Genomic DNA, 16597 nt, shown 5'->3' with positions numbered 1-16597 from the left:
TTTAGCGGGTCTCCATCGTCCTTTTGTTTTATAGTCAAATAAGTTAATAGAATGTACCTATAATTCGATTATTAAAAACATTAAAAGGTGATTGAGATCGATCAAAATAGTAAATAAAAACTCATAAGGATGCATGAATATATTCCTATAAGAGGAGTAAATGCTTGTTAAGAAAATAAAGGGGTTGATCTTACACAACCATAATCAGGATTATAGTGACAAATTGCATTTATTGCTATAGAATCATGAATAATTGGTGCCATAATAAATAATTTCGTGATTCAATGAATCTGAATCAATTAATAAGCTTCTGTGAACTTTGGTGCAAAAGCACCAATTAATAATTGTTTGTCATTTATTACTTGGGAGGTAATAGTTTAGTTTTCATTCAGAATAGATTAATTCACCATTTATTTTATTAATTCATAATTAATTATGTTTATAAACACAATCACAGACACCAACAATTAAATAGGAGCCAAATAAGATTTGAATTAGGACTATTATTTTACTACTAAGATACTGAATCCCAATTAAGATTTAGTTAAGAATCACATGCAACAAATCTTAAAATTATTCAATCCACCAAATTATGTAATGGTATAATCGGCATCGGCTTAATAAATTTATCAATCCAGCAAAATATGTAATGATCGACTTAGGCTAATTTGTCCAGAAATTATTCAATATCGACTTAACAATAACATGAGATTATCCAATATTAATTTAATATTACATTGAGGGTGAGATTGGTAGAAAATGGTGAGGTTTATGAATTTCCCATATAGTTCCTTTTCCTGTGATTTTAAATTAGCTAATCATTGTTATGATGGTGTTTGACTGTTTGGTACAAATGTTTTGTGAGTTAATACATCATTTGGTAGCCATTAGTCATTCCTCCAGAAAAATACTCCATCCGTCCCACTTAAGATGACACGTTTTCCTTTTTTGTTTGTCCCAACTAAGATGACACATTTCCTTTTTTGGAATTTTCTCTTTCTAATTAATAAACTCAACCACTTTTTCTCACCCCTATTAAAATATGCATCTTTCTTTCTCTATCTATTTTAATACTTTCACTCACTTTTTCTCTCTCTAATTAAACACATTAACTAATAACTCCTAAAATCCCGTGTCGGCTAAGGAATGTGTCATCTTAGCTGGGATGGAGATGTCCCCCTTGCCCTCCATCCTCCTTGCAAATCTGAAGCAATTGGAGGCAATCGAGCATCTCGAATTGTCCTAATTTCTTCACAACTCGGAGAATTTGTGCAGTCGTGAGGCCGAATTTACCTTTCTCGCCGGAGGTGGATCCGAAATGGCCGGCGTGCTTCGTCCGCAGCTTCGCGCGCTGGCCAATCACGGGGCTGATGCCCAGTTTCCGGCCGGCATCGATCACGACGTCGAGCTCATCCTCTTCCTCAAGCACGATCACGGAATAAAAGTGCAATTTCTTCGCTACAAGCGCGAGAGAAACACACCCTGCATCATTGAATCCGTTGCAGATCAAAAGCGCGTTGGGGCTTCCGCTGCAGAGACAGCTCATCGCTAAGAGAAGCTCCGGTTTGGATTGGTGCCGAGGCTGGACGCCTTTTTCACAACTTTCAGAAGATCGATCTCCTGATGAATGTGTGGTGCTGCCTCTGTGTTTGTAGAGATATAAAATTAGGAGGGCAATTTGGGCATAGAACTCCAAAACACAAAGTCGATGAAACTGAGATAACTTAATACCACAAAATTTGGGGCATGATTGGTAGCTAGTAAAAGCCCATACACACACATAAAAGCCCAAACTATGCGTAGCTGTATCACTTTGTCGACTGCTTGGTAGAGGCAGTCGAAATCAGGCGACCCGGCTGTAACACCTGTCTTTTTGCACCTTTTCACATTGAGTTTTGTTTTGAGAATGAGCGAGTGATAGACCTTGATTAAAATATCGTCCTTGTTTTATTTGGTTGCTTTTGGAAATATTAAATGAAAAGTAGTCGGCGAGTTTGACGTGAGAATCATCGATGAGAAAATTGGCGGTTCGTCTAAGTACTTGGGATAACACCAAAGTACTAAAATAATAAAACACCACAATTAAATCTAAGCACTAAATTTCATATATTTTTTGGCCTATCACTTTTGTTTTCATTCTTTTCTAGCTCTTTTATCCTAATTCAATTGGGATATTATTAATATAGCCATTTATTCATAATCCCTATTTAATTCATGCAGTCAAATACTCAGTCAAAAATAATTCCTTCTTCTAATCCTATTCTACACGTTTTCCTCTTCACAAAAAACCTCCACTCCCTAAAATCTCCCCAACCACTAAATCCATGAATATCTTTATCAGTTTTGCTTATAAAATACACATTCATGATCCTTTTCAGAAACGTGTTGCAGTTATTTCTTCTTTTTTTTACACGAAGGTAAATTCTCCTCAATCTCTTGAATAATAAACCTTCGCATAATCATATTAATTTTGTAGTCAATTCCATCGTATTGCAGTTCTGAATCGAGAGAGCTGTGGTATCAATTCCTCCAGTTCACTTACAAGCTTGATTCTTTCCAAAGGTATAACCTTTAATCTGAAATCCTCTCCTCATCATACCATGACTTAGTTCACCTATTCACACACGGGAATAAATCTTTTTGAAATTCTTGAGACTGTTCAATGATGGATTCGTGTGAAAGCCTTGATCTTTAACACCATTTGGAAGCTGCCATTTTGTTTTCCCTTCAATTCAATTATTGGAAATATTAGTGTCTGCCCAAAAATGTTTTAATCGAACACATGAGAAAATTTAATAAAAGATCAAATTCTGGAACAAGGGAGATTGGAGTTTTTTTTTTTTTTTTTTTTTCCTGCTATTGTTGTTTGTGTGAGGAAGAATTTGTTTGTGGATGGGATAGGTGTACTCGGAGGTGATTGGGAGTATATAGATATTAAATCAATTTATTTAGTTTTACTTTTGCTCTTTAAGTTTTGTGAGGGAGTATGCGTATTTATAAATCCTTTTATTTGGTTTTTGCTTTTATTTATTAAGATTAGTGTGAAGTTGGGACAGAGAGTGAGACAGAGTATGGAAACATGAATTACAGAAGTAGAGATAGAAAAGAATAGTAAAGTTTGAATCGTTGAGGAAGCCGTAGGCGACGACTCCCAGTATTTTATGTTTAATCGAATTCAGGTCCCAGTAGGACCGTAAACCCTGCTCGGACTAGTGTACACCCAGTAGATCGTGCGCTATCTATTTGGAGTTGGTCGGTCTAGTGACTTGGTTCGTGGCCACATTCCTTGTCATGTATGTTCAGATATGGTGATGGTGAATGTGGATGGAAAACGGTTGCAACCGAACTTGGGTTCTTTCTAAAACCCCCAAGATCACTCGTTATGGCTTGACAAACTGATTTGGCATGTGTCCACTGAGTGCATCAAGTACTCAGCCCTGCATATTTGTTTTTCTTAATGTGCAGATTGAGCGACGACGGGCGTGGAGGATGTTGAGCAGAATTCATGGATTATTTATGACTTGCTTAATGTCGTTGGATATGTCGTGTCTTCATACTCGGCATTTTCCGTGTCTTGAACGCTTCCGCAATGTGTCTTTTCTTTAAAATTCTTTTAGCATTGAGAGTCTAACTCTTTTCAAAATTGTTTACTTTCTAGTCTTTATTTCTTTAGAAGTTGGTACTTTGTTGAAATGATACTATGTTGTTTTCTAAGTTATTTCAATTATTTAAATATTTTGATCAAAGATGTGTGTTTTCCCCTTTCTTCCCCGCTTCTTTAATCATCCCCTAGTCGCGACCAACCGTGTTTTCTATCCTTAGAAAATACGGGCGTGACACCGGCACAACACAGTCGGATCTCAGGGATATTCAGACTAAAATCAGCGTTCCTTGCAATTCACTATCCCAGAAATTTTGAGGTATTACGTTTTCCTCGTTTCATCGATTTGTGGTTTATGCAATTTATCCCCAAATTACCCTCTTTTATCCCCGAATTGGCCCCTCCTCAATTCCTTCCCGATTGAGTACTTCGACTTCACGTCCTCAAACGGCTTCCCAAGTATGTTATTCAGTTCCAATCTCTGATTCGGAGTGTGGGGAGCTGGAATTGGCGGCAGCGGCGGTTGCTGAGCTTGGGACGGCGGGTGGTGTCGCCGCCTCTCAGGGATGGGGCGGTGTTTGAATTGGGTGGGGAAATCGGTTGGTGGTTTTTGGTAATTGGTCGCTTTTTCTGGTGTGTAGCTCTTCAAATCTCGGTTTTTTTAAGAGGATCGTCAATGGTTCCCCATCTACCCCCATGTTGAGTTCGAGTTATGGCTAGTTGCCGGCCAACTTCAGAGCTGGGTAATGGCTAGTCAACTTGCCAGGTCCACAGGGGAAATTAATCCCAGGTTGCGCCTCCCAGGGGTCGAACTCGTGACCTCCAGGATATGGACGCGGTATCCTTGCCCTTTACCGCTAGGCCAAAGGGCTTGGATAAAAGAAGCAAATATTGGATTGCTCTTCAAATCTCGGTTGTGGTGCTCCTTCTTGCTAAACCAGCCGCCCATTTTTGTCAATTTCTCTCTTTCTCTCCAAATTATGAACACAAAATCATTAAAAAAGATTGAATTTTGGAGGTGAAAAGAGGTTGTTCTGTGAAATCGTGAGTGGGAATGGTTGTGATTGTGAATGGGATTGAAGGAAACAGAATTTGAAAGAGAAATGGAGGATGCACGTCCTTATAAGGAGATCATGCGGAGAAGATGGCTCCGAGTGGGAAAACCTGCGCGCCAAATGTAGGAAAACATGGAACATGTGGGAAATTTGAAAAGGCTAGGCCTTTGGCCTTTCATCTTTTGGTAACCTCCAAATTGTTATGAGGTGCCTTAATGCAGAAACCTCTCATATAGTCACTCCTATCCTATAAATAGGTGTGGATATGAGAGATTGAAACACACCAACAATCATTCTCTCTTCTCTCTACCTCTCTACATCATAGTTCGCATATAGAAGCATTGCATAGCTCGGTTCTCGCCTCCAATTCAAGTTCGCCGGAGCCTACGAGTTTGAAGTGCTTCAACTCGGTAGGAGGAAAGTCGTTTCATTTTTGGGGACGTTGCGCCAATCCGTGAGCACTAGCCGTGGCGTATCTCGTCTTACGAAGAGAGAGATACCTCAACTCGACTTGAAGAAGACTATAGTTTGCTTCTTGTTCCTTTTATTGTATTTACTTTGATATATTTACCTTCTAGTTTTTGGTTCTTTTGTAATAGCAAGAGTTTGCCCGTGTAAAGGCTACACTATTTCCAACAATCGCAAGACGAGATAGTGTACTCTTGCCATCATCATGTCGACCGAAGCTGGAGGAAACATAAAATTCAAAGCTGGAATGAAACAACAAACAGACGCAATGTCGATGCGCAATGAAGTGGTTAATTTCTTGAGATCCATTGTCTTGATAATTGTGTTTATCGTTTGTCATTTGACAAGCAAGACCAGTTTTGACTTGGTAGTAATAATGCATGTGGTGTTGATTATACCAATGCACATATGGTTCAAGATAATTGTGTACTTATTGATGGAGACAATATTGTGCAAATTATTTGAACGTGTTGTTATAAACAACAAAGATCACGAGGTGGTCGCAATAGTCTCCGACGTAAACCATGGTAATAATCCAAATGAATGGTTTGTTGATACGGGTGCCACATGCCATGTGTGCTCCGAGAGAAGCGTTTTTTCTACTTGCAAATCTGTTGGAGGTAGAAAAGTACGCATGGGAAACCAAGCCTCTTCTGAGGTGGTTGGTGTGGGTAACATGTTCCTAAAATTAGGATCTGGAAAGGTTCTTACTCTTAAGGATGTGCTGCATGTCCCAGTCATCCGAAATAATTTGGTGTCAAGCTCACTTCTGATAAATCATGGATTTTCACTAGAATTTGAGTGTGAAAAGGTTATATTGACCAAGTATGGAAAGTTCATAGGTGAAGGTCACCTAGTGAATGGGCTTTTTGAGCTGAATGTTTTGGTCATTCACCGTGGAAAAGCAATAAGCAATAAGGAAGATGACACATCTTCTTATTTGCTTGAGTGCTGTGATTTATGGCGTAAAATATTGGGACATGTAAATCTAAATGCTATAAAAAGATTAGTAAATCTTGATTTACTAAAAGTTGATGAGTTTAATTCACAAAAGAAATGTGATGTTTGTGTTGCAATGACCCTTGAAGTTTGACAATGTGATGTTGTCAAATGGATTCACTATCAATGAGTGTGATAAGTATGTTTACATTAAAAGCACAGATAACGGGTTTGTTATTGTGTGTTTGTATGTTGATGATATGTTGATAATGGGAAGCAATAGTGCCATTATTAACGAGACTAAAAACATGTTGAAAAGAAATTTCGATATGAAAGATATGGGACTAGCTGATGTGATTCTCGGAATCAAAATATTGAGGACTAATGAAGGAATTTCCTTAACGCAATCTCATTATGTTGAGAAAATGCTTAAGAAATTCAACTCGTTTGATTGTAAGCCAGCAAAGACTCATTTGGAGCTCAATGTCCATCTAAGCAAGAATATGGATGAGCCTGTTGTTCAAGAAAAGTATGCAAAGGTTATAGGAAGTCTGATGTTTATCACGAACTGTACTAGACCAAATCTTGCTTGTACGGTGAATAAGTTGAGCCGATTCACGAGCAATCCAAGCAAGGAACATTGGAAAGCTCTGTGCAGAGTTTTGAGATACTTGAAGTATACTATTGACTTTGGACTGCACTACACAAGATATCCCCAAGTACTTGAAGGGTACTGTGACGCAAATTGGATCTCTGATTCAAAAGACTCATTTTCGACGAGTGGGTATGTGTTCACTGTGGGGGGTGGTGCTGTTTCGTGGAAGTCAGCGAAACAAACGTGTATCGCTCGCTCCACCATGGAATCTGAGTTTATCGCTTTGGATAAAGCAGGGGAAGAAGCCGAGTAGCTCAGAAATTTCCTAGAATGTATTCCATGTTGGAAGAAGCCAGTGCCCACAGTAATGATACAGTGTGATAGCAAAGCAGCTATAGGTAGAGCACACAGTGGCTTCTATAATGATAAGTCTCGACACATTCGTCAACGACATAATACCGCAAGGCAGTTGATCACAAGTGGTTATCGCAGTTGACTATGTTAAGTCAGTGGATAACAAAGCGGATCCATTAACAAAAGGTTTAAACCGTGATCAAATGCATAAATTGCTAAAAGGAGTGAGACTGAAAACCACATCTTAAAAGATGAGTATAGTGGCAACCCAACCATACGATTGGAGATCCCATGGGATTGGTTCAATGGGAAACAAAGCTATACAAATCTAGTTGTAAGAAGATTTTAATCTTCGCTCATTCTTTAGAAAACATTGGGTGTTGTAACCTGCACGTGGTAAGAGGTTAAGTCTTTTGACTTTTAATGATTCTTGAAATCTCAGGGAGATGAAGTATGGCAGGATACTCATGAAAGAATCACCTATGTAAGTGAGAAGTGGGCCCGCTTCGTGTGTGTGAGTCACTTATGAATTCCAAAGAGGTGTTCCACGGCCGAAATGGACACAAACGTGAGAACTGATGGAGTTGAGACAATATTGTGTTGATGCTATTGACTAGGCATACACCAAGGAGGAATAGTTCAAAGCATCACGTCCACTAGCCCGCCGGTATGTCCGATAGTGTTGACTATGGAAGGTTCAAAACCACAAGTTACCTCTCCAAAGACAGTATCGTTTCTCGAGAACTGAGCGAAGAGTCTGCATACATACATTTGTGTCTGGTGTTGGCTTGAGCTTGCAGCGCTCTAACCAATGTGGGGGATTGTAGGAAAACATGGAATATGTGGGAAATTTGAAAAGGCTTGGCCTTTCATCATTCGGTAACCTCCAAATTGTTTATGAGGTGCCTTAATGCAAAGACCTCTCATATAGTCACTCCTATCCTATAAATAGGTGTGGATTTGAGAGATGGAACACCAACAACCATTCTCTCTTCTCTCTACCTCTCTACATCATAGTTCGCATATACAAACATTGCATAGCTCAGTTCTCGCCTCTAATTCAAGTTCGCCGGAGCCTACGAGTTTGAGGTGCTTCAACTCGGTAGGAGGAAAGTCGTTTCATCTTTGGGGACGTTGCGCCAATCCGTGAGCACTAGCCGGGGCGTATCTCGTCTTGCGGAGAGAGGGATATCTCGACTCGACTTGAAGAAGACTATAGTTTGCTTCTTATTCCTTTTATCGTAATTACTTTGATATATTTACCTCCTAGTTTTTGGTTCTTTTGTAATAGCAATAGTTTGCCCGTGTAAAGGCTACACTATTTCCAACACCAAATATGCAGACAGGGAAGGACGAAGGAGGGCAAAGGGATCATTTGTCTTCTAAAAGGAAGGGCAAATCGGGCTTCACAATTTGTACTATGAGGATCCAGTAAACAGGCAGCGGTCTACCAAACGGTGGATTAGGCCCAAGATTGTTGCTACCAAACACCATCAAAGCCCACAAAAACTATCTGCAGTTGTGGGAATTTAAGTTAACTGAGATTTGAGCATAAGCCCAAGATTTCTACCAATCGCGCCCTTGTGGTATAGTGAATTGTAAGAATCGCCGATTCTATACTCAAATTCCACGAGATCCGGTGGTTTTGTGCCGGGTCTGTTGATAATTTCGGCCTCTACCAAACGGTGGAGAAGATGAGATAACTCTCCCACTTTTGGCCTTTTACTTGTATTTGTGGGTTTATAGGGGCTACCAATCATGCCCTGAGAGTATCCAATATTTATACTAATATTACATTGATAATAAGATTATCAAAGATTAATTTCGCCATCATCATGAGAAGATAAAAAAAGATAACTATAACACTGTCAGGCGATTAAGTATTATACTCCAAGAGGCTATTCTGTCAGTTGTCAAGATTGTATCTCAAGATTAAATTAACGTGTTTGGTTCATGAGATTGGATCTAAGATGGTGATCAGTTTCATAGATAAAACTTTCATAGATAAAACAATATATAGATATAATATAGGATTAAGTTGTTAGATTATTTTAGTTGGAAGATTTTGGCCTGACTAATATTGAGTTGTGGTATTGAATTTCATAAACTAAACACACTTCATGTTAATCCCGGAATACAATCTTGCAATCCGAACACCTACTAATACATCAAACCGACATATCACCCCAAAATATTTATGTAGTAGCATGTCTTAACTATTATCGAACAAATAATTGGCTTGTAGATAAAAGAGAGATTGAACCAATTCTTTAAAATATCTGCAACGATGAACCTATTTCTAACTAACAAAACAACCAAAACTGATTCAAGACATTTTTAATGAAAATCTACAATATGAAAATGTGAAAATTTCATTACTCACATCTCAAAAGTAACCAAAAAGATAAGACCGAACGTTTAGAGTCCAAGATTCAAAACCAAGAAAACAATAGATGGGATAAAGGCTTAATGCAATCAATTGCAGCACAACAACATAAGCACACCAATTAACCAAGGTTCCAAACTTGATCACCAATAAAACCTTCAATTTTAATAAGTAACATCTCAAAAGTAATCAAAAAGATTATACTCAAAGTTCAGAGACCATGAGTCAAAACCAAGAAACAAGACAAAGCCTTAATGCAGTCTATTGCAAACTTGTTCATCTAATACAAACTTGTTGTCTATTAAAAAAGTAACTGAGGTTCCGAATTTCATCACCCATATGAACTACTTGACTGCACAACTTTACTTCTCAGATGAATTTGGCCCCCTCTTCTTTCCAAAGCCAACCACTGCAAGAAATAGAAAAATTCGCATACATCATAAACAACAGATCTCTGAAGCTAAACATAAGCAGATCAATTCAAATTAAATTAACCATAAAATTAACCATAAACATCATATCCTACAGCTAAAACAGAGGCAGCTCAATTCACATTAATTAAACCATACTATCTAAAATAAAACAAAAGCAACTGAATTCACATTAAACTAAACCATAAACAACACATCTCTAAAGCTAAAATAGAAATAGATGAATTCACATTAAATTAAACCATAAACAACATACTCTCTAAAGCTAAAATAGAATCAGCTCAATTCACCTTAAATTAAACCATAAACAACATACCCTCTAAAGCTAAAACAGAAGCAGCTTAATTCACATTAAATTAAACCATAAACAACATATCTCTAAAGCTAAAACAGCAGCAGCTCAATTCACATCAAACTAAACCATAAACAACATCTCTAAAGTTAAAACAGAAGCTTCTCAATTCACATTAGAGTTAAACAACATATCTCTAAAGCTAAACATAAACAGCTCAATTCACATTAAATTAATTTCACACCACATACAATGATGTGGATTTTGATAGCATAATCACAAACATGTTCATGAAACAAAAATCAACTCCCGTATCAATTCAAATTCAAAAGACCTAAACCTATCAGAAAACAAAATCATCAAAAATCCAAAATTGCAAATCAAAATTAAGTCAAATATAATTTTTTGAGATTAACAACAATCATATATCCTTACATTACACGCAAATTAAACCGCAAAAAAAACAGAAAATTAAAAAAAAAAAAACAAAGGGGAAAATAGAGTTACCGGCTGTCACAAAACGGCGGTTGTATTGCATCCGCTTGTGAGCGCGGCCGCGGGGCTTCTTCTTCTTGTCCTGCTTGGCCACCTTGGGCGTCTGCCCCCTCACCTTTCCGGCGCGAGCAAGAGAACCGTGGACCTTACCTGCAAAATCCACTCAACTCACTACAAAAACATACCAAAAGTAACGTAATTCAATCACGAAGAAACGACCGAGATGATTTACCCATGGCTGATTGATTTTGATTGAGATCGCTAGAGCAAGAGAGATTCTGCCGGAGGGGATGAGAGTGCGGTGAGATTAGGTTTAGGGTTTTGAAGCTTTTATATTGTATGGATTGGACCGTAGCATATAGTGATTGGGCTTTTAGAAATTAAAATCCAATAGCAATAAACTTTTTCATTGTTATTCTTTTGATTAATACTTAGGTAACAATTAAATATTAAAATAAATAATTCTGATTCAACATACATAATTTGTACTTTGTTAATTAAATACATTGTTAGGTATTGATTTAAAACAGATAAATAAATCGCCTTTTGTAATTTTTACTTTTATGAAAATTTAATAACTAATAAGTTGAATATACAAATTATTATAGCAAGGGGTGAATAAGAAACTATTATTAATAATTTTTTTGTTAAATGGATATGCTAAAATATATTTGTTTGAGGAATTTTGACTTTTCCAAATTCGAATTCGTGATTTTAAAAGCCAAATTTTATAAGTGCTACTTTGTTTGGCTTACTACTCATATCAAGGTTCAGAAAAATTCAAAGTTAAATGTGTAGTAACATGCAACTGTGAGATGTGTAACCTTTCCAAATTTAGCGTGAGTGAAAATAAAGCATGCTAAAAATGTTTGCGTTCGTCTTTACTTATAAAACATGACCATAAACATATTAGCCAAACTATTTGGTATCATAAGTTGGATCCAATTTAAGTCCATAAATAAAAGTATATGTGTTATACTCCCTCTGTTCTGTGGTAGTGGATGTGTGCGGCATGCGATTTGAGAAAAATAGTGTTAAGCGAGTTAAGTAAATAAAGAATGAGAGGCTGATCCTCTACTGTTGTGAAAAACACAGTAGAGAATGTTGCGCATCAAACACACACCTTTACACATCATGTGGGCCCCTTGGCTACCTCCACTTGCTGTTGTTGTAAAGGTGTGCGTTTAATGCACGACATTTTCTACTGTGTTTTTCACAACAGTAGGTGATCTGCCTCCGAAACAATGAAGTATGAAATGAAAAAGGTAGATGGATAAAAAGAGAATAAAGGTCCTACCACAACGATAACACCAAAGGTTAAGCTGCACTTGAAAAAATTGCATATTTCGAGGGCTTTAGCAAACAAAATCCAAGAGGGTTTTGTTTTTAAGACACGCCCCAAAAGATCTTGTACTAAAAGAATATGGATGCATTTATATTTTGTATATTTCAAATTTTACGCTGCGAGATTGTTTGAACCCCAACTATTCGTAATATTGCTCGGACGTCGATTTGATGTGTCGCCAAATCATTATAAATGGGCAGCAAATAACTAATTTGTGTAACAAGTTCCCCAACATACCAAAATAATATGTCTATATGCATTAATGAAATACCTAAGTATTTGGACCACCTAACTACGCCCAACCGTCGCATCTGCCATATCCAACGACATATGCCTAATTCCTTAATTCACAATATTACTAAGAAGGGAAAGACAACAAATGTGACGCAATACATTACAAATTGTATGGTGCACAATTTTATTAACAATTAGAATATTCAAGTTGTGGCTAACAATTGGAATTTTGGAGTTGGGTGTTTTTGGTAGTTATTAATCTATTTGTAATAATTTGAGGAGTTTTATTTGGCTTGGATGATAGACCCTTGCCAAAGTCAATTAGTTATCATTTCTTGCTCCTTATAGTAGTTGTGGATACGAGACTCAGTTTTGCTGACTGATTCTAATAACTGTTTGATTGAACAAATCATAAATGTCTAACTTCACCATTGAGATTTATAATTAAACTAAAATTTTCAAATTCACACACATTTTTGGAGTAATCTAAAAGTGTCTAATATTAGGGTTGAATTTCTCATTTTAAGTGTCTTTTGGTTGGATTTTCCTCCTGTTTCGTCCTTGCATTTATTATTTGATGGTTGTGTAGTTGTTATTTTTATTTTTGTGTTTGAATTGGACATTCTAACTCATTAATTCATAGCTTAAGCGACTATGTTTCTTGCATCGGAAAAGCGAGTCCGTCGATAACACATTGTTGAGTTATATATATCTATACATGATGGCATATGAATCATACTATACAAAAGTGTAAAATTAGGAATCAATCATTTGAAAAACTAAAGTCATCTTATCACTTATAAATATGTTAGTATATGAAAAATTATTTGATCATTCTCCTATAGTATAATATAGGTCCACAAGCATGCTAAGAAGAAAATGACAAAATGGATGTACCCTTCTATCCTTAGAAACAGGGCATTTTTTTGCTTTAAAGGGGAAAGGTATGGGCTTTTCTTTCTTTAATATGCTTTTCGCAATTTTTTCTTATTAAAACCAAACAAAACATTAATACAACCTAAACTAGACACTTAAATTATCTTTTTCCCTATTCCATAAAAATGATATCTACCTCAATTTATTTGGCCAATCTATGTTTCATTAGTATGATATATCATGGGTTAATTATTGCTGATTAAAATATCAAATTGATTAAAGAGAGTTTTAAATTATGTACACATAAAAAACTCAAATAAAGCAACTTTTTTATTGTATTAATAAAGACGTGATTCTTGCAAGGTTGTTGCGTTTAACTTATTATTATTTCTGGTTATTTGAATTATTTGCATGTGCAAATGTGTTAAAATGGGTGTCTTGATTATGTTACAAAAATCACTAAAATAATTTCCCCAAAACCAAAGCGCTTTTGAATATCACTTTAGAGCATTCCCAATGGAGGTGGCGAATTCTCGGCGATAAATCGCCGGTTATCGCCGAATTATCGCCGGCCATTGTGGCGAAGTCGGCGATAATTCGGCGATAATGTTGCCGTTGCTTCGCCGAGTGGCGTTCTAACGCCGGATTATCGCCGAGCGATCGCCGGCCACTGTGGCGACGCTCGGCGATAATCGGCGATAATTAAAATTTTTTTTTTTTTTTTTTGAACCCAACGGCTATTTTACATTCCACCCCTATAAATATTTCCTCCACTTCCTCCATTCATCACCCACAATCTTCATTCTCTCCATTTTCAATCTCTTCTCCCAATCTTCAATTTTCATCAAAATTATGAGCTTTTGGAAGAAAAGTTCCCGATCGGGTAAGGATAAGGGTAAGGGGAAAGAGTCGAGTTCACAAATTCCCAACACGGATGAAGCAAACGAGCAGTGGATGCAGTCGTTGTTGGCGATGGGTTCTCCTCCCGGCCAACTTCCATACGGGGGTCCGTCTCCTTTGCAGACTCCTCCGGCGCGGAGACTTTCTCCGTACTTCAACTCTGCCGGCAGAATGCCCTTTCCAGCCGACGATGTGTATCGGCCCCAGTTCGACACCCCCGGATCAACCCCAGGCGACCAAGAATCTCAGGCCGCGACACTGAGCGCGGAGGACTTCGAGGTGGAAGAAACGCCCACCGAGCCGCCTTCTAGGAGCGGGAGGGGGAAGGCGCCGGCGTCGTCGGCTGCGACTGATACGGGTTCCGATGAGAGGCCGAAGCGGGTAAGGACTACTTACACTCTGCAAGAGTCCGAGCTGATAGCCGACTGCTGGGCGGACACGTCACAGGACGCGGAGCGCAGCAACTACCAGACTGAGATCATATTCTGGGAGCGGATTGCCGCGAAGTACAGGAGCCACAAGACTGCCTCAATGAAGGACCATGGCAGCGAGGCGATCCGTCGGCATTGGGAGCGCCTCATGAGGGACTGCGGGCACTTCAACGGTATTTATTCTAACTTGATGACTCACATGACGAGTGGCCAGAACGAGCACATGGTCCGAGATGAGGCCATCCGGATGTATAGTAGCCAGTACTTGTCGACGAAGGGCTTCAAGTATTGGAACATCTACGATAAGCTGAAGGATCTCCCCAAATTCCGGACGGGAATGCACGACGCGCTGCACGGGAAATCGGTGCGCTCGCGACTTAGCGTTTCGGAGAGCGAGGGGAGCGCGGCCCACATCGACTTGAGTGGGGATGGTCCGCACGAGCGCCCGGAGGGAGTGAAGAAGGCGAAGGGGAGGCGGAAGGGGAAGGGCGCAACGTCGGAAGTCGCGTCGGAATCCGTCATCGACTTAGAAAAAGCCACTTATTCGAGCAATGTCGCCAATCTGACCCAGATGTACACGCTGTACTTCACCGGCGGCGGGACCCCTGAAGAAAAGGCGGCCCTCTGGAAATGCATCCAACACCTGCAGAGTACGCTGGGGCTCGATCCCGACGCCCCTCCGGCCCCTCCGTCTTAGATTTTTTTTTTTTAAATCTTTGTTTATTTGCGTTTTTTATTTGTAGTTTTTTTTTTCTCGTTGTATTATATTTTCCAATGATTAATACAACGATGAATTGTTCATTATTAGTCTATTTATTAAATACATTTGTAGGGAAAATTAAATAATATAAAAAATAATGATGTAAAAATGAAATGTTGAGTTAGGGAGAAATAAGGGAGAAATAAGGGAGAAACCAATGTAGCACTTGGCTAAAAACTGGGGATAAATTTTGGTGCTGATGTGGCGCTGATGTGGCAGGAGTTAGGGAGAAATAAGGGAGTTTTTAGGGAACTCCATTGGGAGTGCTCTTATCCCTTGATTTGTGACACTGCATAATTTTGTCCATACACAAAGAGGATAAAGATATCAACTATTGCTTTTTTATTTTATTTTATCAATGTTAGTAATATATAACGACTAAAAATATATGAGAATCATAGAATGAGGCAATGAGCCATCCATTTGTTTTTCCAAAGACACTTTACTGATTTATAACGTCCCATGAAATAATAAAAAAAAATAGTAAGAAGCATATATTTAGGACTATTATTAGTCGAAGAAGAATGTATTTAAGACGAGTCATTTTTTCTCTTTATCTCTCTCTTAGTGGACCTATTTTGTATTGAAACTATATCGTCTATTATTAAGACTATTTGTCGTCGACGAAGGATATATAAGAACAAGAAATCAATAGCATCACCTAATAAACTACTTAAAACATCCAAAATTAATTGCCATTCCATTATCTCTACATACGAGAGTGAAAGAAAAAGAGTTTCATATTCATTCAAAATACACTGTACAAAAAAGGCATCGATCAATCGACCACACAAGAGAGAGAAGAGAAAGACGAAGACGCAGATGAGTACACAGTACTTGTCTCACCTGACAGTACTGTATCACACGTCTGCGTCTTCGTCTTTGCTGCAAAAGCCACTAACAAATCCACAAACGCACCAACAATAAATCCATGATTCATCTTCCGATTCATCCTCAAATACCACGACAACAGCTCCTCCAAACAATCCCAATCATCGAACAATCCCCGGCTCTCCACCATCTCCTCCATCGACCTCTTAAAATCGATGTACGGGTCGTCCGACTCCAGCGCCATCGCCACGCTGTCCTTGAACGGGGACGAAGCCTGAAGTCGTCGTCTCACGATGGAGCTCGTCTCCTCTGGCTCGAAGAACAGCCGCTCCGACAGCCTGGCGGCCGAGGGCGGGGAGGCGTCGTCAGGGAGGCGGAAGGAGAGGGTTTTGGGGTGGTGGCATGGGGAGGGCCATTGCCATGGTTGGTTGCTCTTGAAAATGGAAGGGATGATTTTCATTTTCTTTGACATTGTGGCTTTTAGTGTCATGCTTGTGTTTGTGGGAATTAAATATGTTAGGAGAATTAATTTAGTGGGTTTTTATTTGTGAGAAGTTGGGGATATTAATAGGGGTGGGGGTGGATAAAATGTGAGAGATAGGTG

General features: G+C 38.6%; 2 protein-coding genes across 2 annotated transcripts; both read right to left on the bottom strand.

Moving 5' to 3' along the window:
• Window positions 1-9519: 9519 nt before the first annotated feature.
• LOC125205929 (small ribosomal subunit protein eS30z/eS30y/eS30x) lies at window positions 9520-10977 on the bottom strand. The gene is made up of 3 exons (XM_048105147.2): window positions 10849-10977; window positions 10629-10766; window positions 9520-9807 (listed from the first exon to the last, which is right to left on the bottom strand). The coding sequence occupies exons 1-3, from the start codon at window positions 10850-10852 to the stop codon at window positions 9761-9763; spliced, it is 189 nt and encodes a 62-aa protein (XP_047961104.1). The 5' UTR covers window positions 10853-10977; the 3' UTR covers window positions 9520-9760.
• Window positions 10978-15841: 4864 nt separating this feature from the next.
• Window positions 15842-16510, bottom strand: LOC125195424 (transcription repressor OFP15-like). Its single transcript, XM_048093601.2, has one exon. The coding sequence runs from the start codon at window positions 16481-16483 to the stop codon at window positions 15941-15943; it is 543 nt and encodes a 180-aa protein (XP_047949558.1). The 5' UTR covers window positions 16484-16510; the 3' UTR covers window positions 15842-15940.
• Between the last annotated feature and the right edge of the window lie 87 nt (window positions 16511-16597).

Source organism: Salvia hispanica, chromosome 2, assembly GCF_029641045.1.
Source record: "Salvia hispanica isolate PSC_SH4W2 chromosome 2, Shi_PSC_v1, whole genome shotgun sequence".
Classification (NCBI taxonomy): Eukaryota; Viridiplantae; Streptophyta; class Magnoliopsida; order Lamiales; family Lamiaceae; genus Salvia; species Salvia hispanica.
The sequence above is the reverse complement of the archived record's forward strand: the minus strand, read 5'-3'. Positions and strand labels throughout refer to the sequence as shown.

Coding starts and splice junctions, on each gene's coding strand:
- LOC125205929 (XM_048105147.2), bottom strand. Junction 9,808..10,628: donor CCGCCGTTTTGTGACAGCCG/GTAACTCTATTT, acceptor TATTTCTTGCAG/TGGTTGGCTTTGGAAAGAAG.
- LOC125195424 (XM_048093601.2), bottom strand. CDS start 16,483: ATGACACTAAAAGCCACAATGTCAAAGAAAATGAAAATCATCCCTTCC.